Source organism: Struthio camelus, chromosome 20, assembly GCF_040807025.1.
Source record: "Struthio camelus isolate bStrCam1 chromosome 20, bStrCam1.hap1, whole genome shotgun sequence".
NCBI lineage: Eukaryota > Metazoa > Chordata > Aves > Struthioniformes > Struthionidae > Struthio > Struthio camelus.
The window spans coordinates 2,410,948-2,423,333 of NC_090961.1; the positions used below are offsets into that span (position 1 = coordinate 2,410,948).

The 12,386-nt window shown below is 46.7% G+C and overlaps 1 protein-coding gene across 2 annotated transcripts in view; it reads left to right on the plus strand.

Moving 5' to 3' along the window:
* RBM18 (RNA binding motif protein 18) overlaps positions 1-10,074 on the plus strand; it is a 13,507-nt gene extending 3,433 nt beyond the window's left edge. Inside the window, exons 3-7 of one of the 2 annotated variants that reach the window (XM_068915253.1) lie at positions 3,509-3,635; positions 4,773-4,859; positions 5,358-5,402; positions 6,506-6,591; positions 8,279-10,074. In XM_068915253.1, the coding sequence (XP_068771354.1) occupies positions 3,509-3,635; positions 4,773-4,859; positions 5,358-5,402; positions 6,506-6,591; positions 8,279-8,438 (505 nt within the window). In that variant the 3' untranslated portion in view covers positions 8,439-10,074. The remainder of the gene's footprint in view (positions 1-3,508; positions 3,636-4,772; positions 4,860-5,357; positions 5,403-6,505; positions 6,592-8,278) is intronic. The other variant, XM_068915254.1, reaches the window with a different exon arrangement.
* The last annotated feature ends 2,312 nt before the right edge of the window (positions 10,075-12,386 follow it).

Below are 12,386 nucleotides of genomic sequence, written 5' to 3' on the forward strand. Positions count from 1 at the left end.
AGCATCCTTGTAGGATTGTTTTGCTTATGGAAAAAGAATAGTATTAGGCCTCAGCTGAATGTATTCCTAGCAGCTGGAAGGAGGCAAGCTGGCACTGTGTGACTGAGCAGCTGCTCCTGACATAGGACACGTTCTCCAGGCGCTTCCGGTGCTGCACGATCCCTGCTTTGGGGACTCAGCTGTGCGTGAGGAGGGCAGCGGGTAGTCGGGTCCCGGGTTTGATATCGCTGACTGAGGAAGCTGTGGATTGCCCTCGCTGTCGCCATGAACGTTGTTGCCTGGTGCAGCATTTGTCGCCCAACTGTGCAGTGGGGTAGGAGATGCACCGTGCCACAGTGGCACTTCTCAGTAGTCCTGGCTAATGATCCTGGCTGATGATCAAGTTCCTGACTTGTGTTACATCCATCTCCCACCTTGTAAGCTGAGTAGAGCTGCCTGCTGTGCAGATACTTGTTTGCAAAGCCTTTGAGGTTTTTTTAAACATTTATCTGTCCAAAAAATGTTGCATGTTCAGCGCTGTACAGTTGCATATCTATGAACTAGTTTTCAGTAGCCTTTGAATGACTGTTCATTTCCCCCAGGTATAAAACAGTACATGTTCACCTTCCTTGGCTGTTCTGCCACTTGTCTAGGATCCCATCTTGATGAGTCTCACCTAGAAAACAATGTGTGCATAACTTGTTGTTACAGACTCCTCCTGGCTCCCAGTGGGGCAAAATTCTTAATAATAATAGGTTTAGCATGTGGCCCAGTACCTTTTTGGTATCCTTGGGATAGCATTGTTCAGAGGAAGCATTGCCTGTGTTTGAATAGCACTCAGGGTGCCAGGAGGAAGGCTGGAGGAAAAGGAAACGGGGGAGCTGCTGGTTTGTCTTGCATTCACATCAGATGACAGGAAGTGGAAATTGAGATTGGCTGCAGTGATCTGTGGAGTCACATCTGTGCGAATAACTCCCAAGCTCTGGATAACCCAAATCGTTGCCATAGTAAAGCTTTTTACACATGTTCGCACCTTTTTTTTTTTTTTTTTTTTTTAAGAAGCTTCAGGTTTTCCATGATAGATTTCCCTTCAATTCTGAAGCCCTCTTTGCTTGGAGAACTACTTGCTGAATTACTGTTAATGCCGCCACTGTGTTAACGATAACAAACCCTAATTGGAGCCTGATATGTATACGAGACTTCAGTTCTAAGCTATTCCACGTAGAGTAGGTGGCTTGCAGTTGTAGAAACTGTTTGCGTGGTTTAAAAAATATTTGCATCATCTAGAATCTAAAGATTCTAAATAGTCTAGACTCTGCATGGATTGCTTCTAGATTTTTTAAATGAAATTTATTTTAAAGGAATGACTATCACTTTTCTGCCAAGAAAGTAAAATCAATGTTATTATTTGAATGCAGAGGTTCTCAGAAGAAAAACAAAGTGTTCCTTTTGGCAGGGTAGCTGCAGATTTTTTTGTTGTTGTTATTGCTAAACAAAATATAATGAGAATCATCATTGCCCTTCCATTGACTCTAACTGCCACAAGGGAAGAACAACATTCTAGTGTTAAGGGCTTTATTTTCCTACTGCTGAAATTGCAAGTTGCTTTTGATAGCAGTATCTTTTTAGAAACAAATCTGAGGTGCACTTAACGTATTTTGGAGGCTCTGAAAGTTCAACATGTAGGACTTTGTATGTATAATATATACATCGCACAGGTCCGAAGCTGGTGTTTTTACATGCACGTCTGTGTCTGTGTCTTGTAGGTAGTTTGAGGAGCAGTGGTGGAAGTTGGCTTACAGCGTGACTGGCTTCCTTTCCTCCTCTCTTGTATTCCTGTCTCTTGCCTTGTGAACAGGGATTGAGGGTTCGTAGGACTCTTGGAATATGGTAACACTTTGGTCCTTTATCTCCGTCCTGAAGGATATAGGAAGCCTTCCATAATCAATTACAGTGTGTTTATTCCCCTGGGCAATAACTTGGCCATTCTGCTTTGCTAGTCTGAACGCCTGCTGCACCTTCACCTCTTTAAAAGTGCATATCCTGAATGTCCACCATGACCCATCCTGTGAGATGACTCACATTCCTGGAACTTTCTTGCCTGCCTCCTGAAGCTTAACAAAGAGCTGTAGCCCGTTTCAAATATCCTACCAGGCTTTATTAGGGAAAAATGTTGACTGCCCTTCCCATCTGGACCATCACTAAAGTTCCTTGATGCTTTGCATGTCTTGGGACACTACCAATCCTTCATTTTTGGACAGACACTCCCCCCCCCCCCCCCCCAGTGTGTGGTGGTCTGTGTGCACTTCCAGTAATCCTGCGGAGCTTTCAAAGCTCTGAGTGCTCATCTCATTCTGCAAGCTGGAAATCGAGCTGAGAGGATAAGTGGCTTGCTAAAGCTGCACAGCTAATCAGGAGAAGAAGTCAAGAGTCCGAAGATGCCTTTTTAAACCCTTAGACAATACTTCAACTCTAGGGATGGGGTCAACCAGTGAAATATTGACGGGTGTTGACAGAACTTTCCTTCTAGGTCAACTAGTGTTGTTAAACGTTTTGATCCAGGGTACCAGAAAAACTGTACAAAACTTCCAGAATTAGATGTGGCCTGCACAACAAATGTGCTCCTTATTTTATGTTGCTCAGTGCACTATATACTAAGACAAATTCACTTTGGCTTTCCCCAATTTCATTAGAATTGATACACTCCTCACTGGATGGCGGGAAGATAACTGGCTAAATAAACGTCTGACTTTTGTGGGCATGTCACTGAAGTGCTGCCTGAGCCAGAAGCACTGTTAGATTTTTGCCAGGAGGGTGCGGAGGCCTGTCTGATGCCTTTTCTGCCTGACCTACTGTCACTTCCTGGTTGCAATTTGTTCTGCTTTTTTTGCATCTTTCTGCTTCCCCAGCTTTGCCAAGCCAGTGGGAGAGCGTCTGCATTTGTGTGTGACATCTGGCCACGTCCTTGTCAGCATGCTGACGCTGCTCAGCACAGAAGGGATGGGACTAGCCGTGCTTGTACGGGGAGAGGGAAGGCAGCAGCAACAGCAAGGATCGTGAGGGAAGTAGGGTCCTGCAGGCTATGGGCTATGGCTTCTTGTGCAGGGAGAGGAGACAGAGCTTCCAGCAGCCGCATCAGGGCTAGAGAAGGGGAACGTTGAAGGTTGGAAGTAGGTGCAATTGAGAAAGGCAAGAGGCAAAGTCCTCCCAAGCCCCTGGGGAGGCATTGCATAATTATCCAAAAGCCAGCTATTAATAGATCTTCTCTTCTGTGCCCTTCAGCTGGCACTACTGGGAGGAAAGCTCTGTGCCTTGAGGTTTTAGAGCAGTCACTGATTCGGGGCAGCTCAGAGCTGTGGATGCTGAAGGGCTGCTCTAGAGAGCACGCAGCTCTGCAGGTGTCTGAAAACGTATGTATGACAGAAAACTTCTTATGTGACTGAATGTGAAATGTGGTGGGTGTTCTCCTCTCAACCTACTTGCTTCCGAAGTAGTGAAAGGTGCCCTAAATGCCTTCTCTCCTCTTCAGATACCACCTTCTCAAACTCCTTCAGAAGTTTGGCAAAGTAAAGCAATTTGACTTTCTCTTTCACAAGTCTGGTGCTCTGGAGGGGCAGCCGAGGGGTTACTGTTTTGTGAACTTTGAAACCAAACAGGTATGTTGCTTTTAATCTAAAATTCTGATTTATATGTCTGGCTGCTTCTTTCCCTGACTTATTTATGTCAATTTAAAGATAAAACAGGAAGGGATGACTGAAATATTTTGTCTATACAAACAGCCCTACTCTGTCAGCCCCACTCTGAGACAGCATCTGGAAGTAGCAATAGTGATTTCCTCTATCCTGTGCTGTCTTTTCCTGAATCCTGTTTTCTGATGCTATTAAAAAAGGCCAGTTCTTAGCCCCGTTTTGTTAGGGAGCTGATTGGCTCCATGAGCACACAAACACCAACCGATGGGATGCTACCGGATGCACAGCATGATAAATCTGCAGGATCCTGAAGCAAACTGACCCTGGCTGCCCGTTTTGGGGACGTTAACTCTTGCTACAAATCAGAGCTTGAAGTCGTGCTGATCTGTAGCATCAGAGCTGGACTTCTTTTGTCATAATTCTGCTAAGTTGTTTGCGAGTTATGAAGAACAGTGTATTTGGAGACCCCCCTTGGTTGCGTGCCTTCACCTTCTGCTGGGGAATTGAAGACGGGGTTGTAGGCAGAGCCCTGGCACAGTGCAGTGTCATTCCCTTGCTGCTCTAGAAGCTGTACTGGAACTATTACTCGTACCAAGCTGGAAGAGTAGTGCAACGTAACTGCTGTGAATAGGGGAGCGTGCCAAAACTGAGATTCCACTGCTGAGTCTAGATCAGGACTAAGTAGATAATGTCCCCAGTGTGTGTTAGCAGGATCTGGAGTAACTACAGCTGGGTGTTAATGAGACATGTAATCATGGTAATGAATCGCAGCATTTTCTAGAGAGACTCCTGCAGCAGAAATCTCCTCTGGAACGCTGTTCCAGTGCTCTCTGCGTTTGGTCCTTTCAGAACTCCTTCCCCGTTTCCTCCTCGCAACAAGTGAAAGAGTCTACATGGTTAGTTTATAAAAAGTCCAGTTACTCAGGTGGACGTTGGAGTCTTCCAGAGAGATTCCTGAATTGGAATAGAATGTGGTAAACTGTCAGTGCTGTCAGTTAACTGTACTTTCACGAGACTGACTTACAAAGAAAAAAGGGTCTTTCACTTTCGAACAGATTTGACTGAAGACTTAGTTTTTGTTTATTGAACTGTCTTCCTGTGCAGGAAGCTGAAAAGGCGATCCAATGTCTCAATGGGAAGCTGGCCCTTTCCAAGAAATTGGTGGTGCGGTGGGCGCATGCACAAGTCAAGGTAAACTTGTTGTATTCTTTAAAGTGTGAAATTAAAAATATGTTAATATCAAGGAACAATTCTTATCAATGCTGTCTTAGTCTGGCAAGATAATTTTCAGTCTGTTCTAGGGAACAAGTCTCATGGAAATAGTATTAACAATCTGTGATTCTGATATTGCCCCCTTTGTGGATAGGAGATGCATTGAAGTTCCCAGTTACTGAGTACTTTGTTTCACTTCTGAAAGCACTTACGTTGCAGCAGCTCTAATTACTTGTGACTTTCAAATACTCTGTGTGTGTGTGTGTGTGTGTGTGTGACTTTCAAAATAGATATTTCATGTCTAAAATAAATGTTTTTATTATTTGCTTTATTGCATAAACCATCAAGTTTTTTATGTTAATTTAAGCAGTACCATCTCATGTTTTAATTTCTTTGAATTCTTATCTTATTTCTCCTACAGATATTTACTATCTGGTGCTTGGTAAAGAAACTTATTTTCAAAAATTTTCTTTGCAGAGAACTGGATTGCAGGAGGAGCTGCTTACTACTATTTGCCTTTGGGTAGTTTGTTTTTAACTTGTATTGATCATCCTACATGCAGCTTTCTACCCTTTCTCTTGCCTAGTGTACTGCTGTATTTGTTTTGAATGCTAAAGAAACGGGTACCTTTGTTAAAGCAGACCATGCTGTTTTAATTATTGGCTTCAAGGGCTCCAGGCTCTTGTCAGCACATCCAAACTTGTGTAAATCCAGTCTCCATTTTCTTGAGTTCTGTAACTATTAGAGTGCCACGTGCTTCCGGATGCCTGAAGAATGATCAGGCCATAAAAGGAGCTTCAGCCAGAGGAGCGAGCGTCTGCTCAGCTGGGAGTTCGGCAGGGTAGCCCGCTGCTTAGCAGTCCAGAGTATGGCAAAGAACGTGCAAAAACAAGCAGTTCAGTTTGCATGGCATTTTCTAATGTGTGAATGGAAAGATTTAACCATGCAAAACTGGCTTATTGTAGCAAGTGTTTATTTTAGACAATACCAGTGCCGTGCTTAAGTAGTTTTAAGATGAGCAGCCAAGGCTTACCAGACGCTGTCAATTTGAGCAGCTCTGCTGAAAAACAAACCTGTTCTTGTGCCAAGCGAAACAAGGAAGCAGAACATTGCGAATAGTTCAGGAGGCCCGTTGCCCGCAGAGAAGACAGACTCACAAGCTGCTTTCTACAGAAAGGGGATGGTTCCTAACTGCTCTTGAATGCTTTTTTTTTTTTTTTCCAGCACTGCACAATTCTGTTCAGTTGTGTAGTTGGGTTACCTTCTGACTCTGCACAATGTCTGTGTGAAGGGTATAGCAATGCAGTAGAGTAATTGCCTTAAATTTTAACATCTTTGCTTTATGCCTTATAGAGAGGGGAATAGGAAGCCATAACACAGGGTAAGGCTTAAGGATCTGTAGTACGATGTGTGTAAGTATGCAGGATCAGAGTCTACGTTCCATGTTGACGCTGAACAAACATCACGGTTAGGATTTATTTTAGTGCATGGCTACCAAAATCTTTCGTAGCAAAAACTTCACAAAATCTGAGGCGACGTTAATCCAAGTTTAAAGCGCGTCTGCGGGCAAATGTTTATTTGATTGTAATTCTGCTTTGCTTTAATACTTGGTCTCTTATTTGCAGAGATATGATCATAATAAAAACGAGAAGATTCTTCCAATCAGTCTGGAGCCATCTTCCAGCACGGACCCACCCCAATCTAACCTAAGGTAGGAGACTGGGCAGGTGAAGCGTGACCAAATGGTGGGGGTGGCAGGGGACAAACTTCTTGTATTTCTGTAAGATCTAGAGCTGGCGTTATCTGTGTGCTAAAAATCTAAAACCACCTTTACTGCCACTTTAAAAGGGCAGCATGCTGCTAAGTAACTTGTTTAATGTGGGACGCTCTTGAGAATTCATACATGTTTTCTGATATGAGAAACTATGGAGGCGTTATGGAGGAAAAGAGGTAAGATGAGGAACTGGGAACGTGTAACGCTGCAGCTCATTCGGCCGGAATGCGGCTGCATGCTGCTTCATAGGAATTTCACTAAGGGGTTCTGCCTCTGTTGGTTCCCAGCAGTTGTGGCAGAAGCATTGCGACAGACCGACTAGGGAGGCAGTAATCTCAGCACGTGTCTAAAAACACATCCCTGCCTCCCATGAGATCTAGAGCTTTAAAATATCCTGAGTTAGGAAAATGTGTCTTCTCCTCATCTATCTGAAAGCACTGAGTCAGAAAATTACTAGCCAGTTCTTAACAGGAATGCTGGATTATAAAAGAGATTGAGATTCACACTTTGTTATGGGAAGGGTAGATAATTCTCTTGAACATCCCAGATTAAGCAGAAATCTGTAATGTGGTATTTCACTGTACTAATTTGATTAAGCAAAATGCTTGAGTGAGGATTTCTTTCATAATGGTAAAACTTTAAGACAAATTCACAGTAATACTTCATATTAAACTAAAAGCGTCTTGCCAGCGTTAAGGCCAGAAGATCTTGTTCTGTGTGGGATTTGGCTGAATTTCCCAACCCCTTTGTTTACCTAAACCACATATCCCTGGTTGGTTGAAAGGGTATGTGAATTTTCTCTGCGTTCTGTCAGTGGAATGCTATAAGGAAGCAGGACCGGGGATAATTAATTTGCCTGTGGATAAAATGAGCTTGAAATTCAGAAGCGGTACTGACAGTATAAAGTAACGAACGGAGAGACTTGAGTCCTATATGTTGTTAGCTCTGTCACTGGCACAAAGGAGTTGTTTCAGTGAGGATGGATGTTATGAGAATCTGTACTGGAGAAGGGAATGTTCCTCGGTCCATGCCCATTAGAGGATTGTTAATAACAAAAGTCCAAGGAATTTGGGGTGTAACCTAGGATAGCTTCTCCCTTTGGGATAAACTCTGGTAATGTTGAAATAATGTTTCTTCCTGACCTAATTAGAGTCTGGGGTTTTCCCATCCCAAGCGATCTTGCAGCTTGGAGGAAGTCTGGCTTTCATTTCTCTGCTCTTTCCAGCAGCCTCGTCTGAGCTGCGCTCTGCTGCACATGCTCAGACCTCCTTAAATTACATCACTTTTCATGAAGTAGGAAGCCTTTTAGTGTACTCATCTGGCTCAGAGTCCTCAAGAAAGTGCTGAGTAGGTGCAAGGACCGTTATTTTGTGGTGCTGTGATAGATCTTGGAGGACCTTTCCTAGGCAAATCCATGCTGAGGTTTCAAGTGAAATAGTGTGGGCCTTAAGCGGTAGATTCCTGCTTCCCACCTTTACGCTGCTCATGAAGGTAGTGACATGGGCTGCCTAGCCCCTCCTGGTGTACCTGAGTATTCAGATGTCAAAAAAACCCCTCTGGATTGCTGTACTCTGTTTAGGAAACTAGGAGCAAGCTCAATTTCTCTTCTGCTTTTCCTTTCCAGTGTCAGTGCAAAAATAAAGGCCATTGAAGCCAAGCTGAAAATGATGGCAGAAAATCCAGATGCAGAATTTCCAGCAACGCCTGTTTATTCTTACTTCAAACCACCAGAAAAGAAAAGGACTACTCCTTATTCCAGAGCTGCCTGGAAATCTAGAAGATGATGCTTATGAGTGGATAATGGTAGCAAGAAACACTGCTTTATATACCTGGAATCTTCCAATGCTTTTGTACTTTGTATAGTGAGAAGGATACTGCCACCTGGGCACAACATCACTGAATACGGCACAGTGTTTTATAACACCTTAGGTGGCCTGCTGAATACTCCTTATTGCCAGTGTAGCTTCACAGCTGAACGCTGACCAGAAAAGTAGGTTCCATTCAAAGCCTGGAATGAACACCCAGACAACCCAGACAATTTTTGTTAGTGTGCGTTCAATAGCGAGACTAGAAACAGTAACCAGTGTATGGAGTAAAGCACATCCAAAAATGTTGTGTTTAACTGATTACTTCTTAAAGTGTTTTTAAACAAAGAGTATTCCACTTTGTGTGTGTTGTTGTTTTTGTGTTTTTTTTTTTTAGTGGAGGGAAAGGACTTGGTTACGAGTGACATTCTGTAGTTACCATGGAAAGCTCTTTTTTCATCTCAATACAACTCATTTAAAATAGATTTTGCAACAATTCTAGCAACTGTACTTTTGCAATATTTATATGCACCGAAGCAAATTAGTTTTGCCTTTTGATTTGCTTGCTTTAAGATCAAGTTGGTCATGACACAACACAGATATTTTCATTGAGGTTGTAGGTATGTGCCTCTGTGGTGGAATTAGTAAATGTACACACCACTGAGGTCCGTTCTGTGCTGTAAGCTTCTGAGTGCAGCAGTGGCATATCTAGTGTTCCCATTCAGTAATCCCCTTTAGTGGTAGTTCTTCATAAACCAGATGTGACAGCGTGAGAATAACATTGCTGCCTCAAAGACATCTGTCAGGCACATGACCTCAGCATTTGCCCACCAACCAGTCTGACTTCTGTTTTTTGCTGGCTGGTAAAGATGGTTGATTATGTCTGTTGGTGTAATTTGAGTGGCACAAGTGTTTTGGGTGAAATGATGCTACTGTATGCTTGAGGATTATCTGTAGAAGGTGTTAAATTTACAAGTCTAATGGATAGCATTTTGCTTAAATCATCAGATATTCAGCATGTTCTCCTCCCTAAATGTGCTCCGCAAAATTGAAAGGTCTGGGGAAAGACCGTTGTCTGGCAGCGTGTTCTCCTTTGCGTGCATAGCACTGAGGACGGTGCGCGCGACAGGGGTGTTGGAGAACGTGCACTCGGGTACAGCGGATATTGTTTTGATTTTTGCCGATGTCCCGTTTATCGCTTGAGTCCTTTCAGTGGTGAATCTTCACCTCGCCAGTCCCTCTCGAGCTGCTTCACCAAACCGATGAACAACGGTCTCGGAGAAGAGGAGAATATAACATTGAAGCAGCCCCTGGTTCCTCTACGCAGATGTAGCTCTCTTGTCTAGCAAAGTAGGGTTTGTGTTCCTGAAGCGGTACGCCTGTCTTACAGGGCCGAGCACGCTTCCTGCTTCCGAACGGAGTATCTAGAATCAATCTGTATGTGTGCATGACGGATGGATTGTTAAAAGCCTGAATTGTTTAAAAAGTAGGTCTCTTGCTGTTGAATATTTACTTTCTCATTTTCTTTGGATACCTGACTAAAGAGAAAAGTTGTGTTCTTTGGAGTTTGTATCCCTGCGAATGACAATTACACCCATTTACATTCCTCTATGAACAGCTTGTGTTTTGTTCTTCTTATGTGGTCTAACATTTGTATTCTTCGGGATTTATATCGGCATTATTTAAAACTCATTCCTATTTTCAATAGGAATTTTAAAAATAACTAAATTCAGGTCAGGTGCATGGTTGTGTTCCCTTCAGAAACATACTTTGATATTTATTTGTATTTAAATACAATTTGTTGACATTCTTACAGCTCTAAATAAATATTTAAAATGCATTTTTTTCCTCCAGGAAAGTGAGGGTGATGAGCCGGACGTGAGGGGTGGTAAACGCTCGGCCTGAGCCGAGGTCCGCTGATACAAATCTGCGTACAATAGCGGTAGTCTTTTGCACTGCCGCAGTCGCTAACAGAAGTGCCTTGTGTATCTTTTGGCCAGACTCAGACCTGGGGGAGGCTTATTGCAGGTCCGTGTTTGTGTCCGTCATTCCCGTTGCCGCCAGCCTGGCAGGCGGTCGTGCCGCTCGCGCTTCCCAGGAGCGCTGTGGTCTGGAAGGCCCCGCGCCCCTTCGGCAGCGGGCTGGCGTGAGCGTAGCAAAACCAAGGAGTTTCTAACCCTGGATCTGGGAGGAGGTAAATACTCGGTAATGCTCTTCATGAGCGTCGGCACTGGGGCTTTACGTATCGACCATCATAAAATGTCTTTGAAAAGCACCTGGAAACATCGCGTCCCTACACCTTTCGTGGAGGACGTGGCGTGCTCAGGAGCTGTAAGTATGGAGGTTTGCAGGCTGGTTGGGTGAGGGAGACCCGGGCTTTGCCCTCGGCTCTCGCTCTCGCGAGGGCCAGGCTGGTGGCTGCTCCTTGCCCTGGCTCGGTGCTCCTGTCCCGTCAGGGGTTTCTCCTGTACCGCTGTTTCCAGGGAAGGCAAGGTGGGGACGCCGAGGACAGCGGTCGTGGTGTCCACGGTTCGCTTGTTTTTCTCAGTCTGTGAACAATCTTTGTGCTTATGGTGAGACTCACTCCCCTAGGACAAATACAAATTGTGCTTTTCATCATGGGCGCGGATGAAATACCTGCCCCAACATCGGAGGTTTCTGCTGCTGCGCGCGGAGATGCAGCCTGCTCGCAGCTCCTCGCGCGCCGGCTCGGGCGGGAGTGGGGCAAGAGCCGGGACGCAGTCGGTGCTAGTACGTGGCCAGCGGGCCGGTTCGCCCTCCCCGAGCGGGGCGCGGGTGTGTTTGTCCCTGGGCCACCCTGAGGTAGGCAGGCGCCCGACGGGGCTCGGCCATCTCCCTGCCTTCGGGGTAGCGATAGCAAGCGGCTCGCCGGCCCGGGGGGAAGGTTTGATGGCGGGGCCGGGGCAAGGCTGCGCCTGGGCTGGCGTTCCCCTGCCCCCGAGTCAGAGCAGGCTTTGCCGGCCCGTGCCGCCTGGCTTTTCTGAGCGTACAAAAAGCCACCAGTGTCGCTTTGCGGTGTGCGGTGGCCGTTACAACCCGGCATCGTTCTTGGGTGCAAACAGAAACCTTTTTGCCTTGTTCTGGCCAGGGCTGTGCAGGGGGCAGACGGCTTTCGGGGCTCCGTCCGTGACAACTCCTACGTGCTTTTCCGGAGCGCTAGCGGCTCGTTCAGACCCTGTTCGTTTGGGCGAGTGGTTTAAATTGTTCTTTTCCAGCGTTGCTCCTCAGCACTTGTCTGTGCTCCTCCCGCCGCTCCGTCTTCCCCGTGGGTCGCTCCGCGGAGGCCGGGGATGGAGGGGAGGATCTGCTGGCAGGCCTTAGGCTGAATTTCCTAGGGTTTTCTTGGGCTTTCTTACAACCTCAATGTTTAAACCTAACGTCTCGTATTTATTCTAAAATGGCTTTCATCTGATTTCCCTCTCGGTTAACAATTTAGCTGTCAAAATCAATAACGGCGAGTATCCATCCCCAGCCTCCATCAGCTCACGTTACGGCCCGACAATTACTTCATGGCGGAGCGGCTGCTGGGGCTTTTGCCGGGGAATTATCAGGTTACTGCCGGAGCCCGGGCAGAGGCGGGCGGCCCGGCCCGGCGGCGGTGGGCGCTGCCGGGGTGCGCGGCCGGGCCGGGCCGTGCGCCCCGTCGGGGCGGGCAGCGCGCACCGCCGCTGGGGCCCGGCCCGGGGGGGGGGGGGGGGGGGCGGGCGGTGCCGCCGCAGGTAGCGGGGCCCGGCGGGGCGGGCGGCCCCGGCGCTGCGGGCGGGCGGGAGGGAGGGGGGGGGCGCCGCTTCCTGCCCGGCCCGCGGCCGCCCCCGGCGGGCAGCGCGGAGCGCGGAGCGGGGCCGCCCGCTCCCGCCCTTCCTGCCGCGGCCGCCCCAGCGCAGCGCGGAGCGCGGCGGCGGGCGG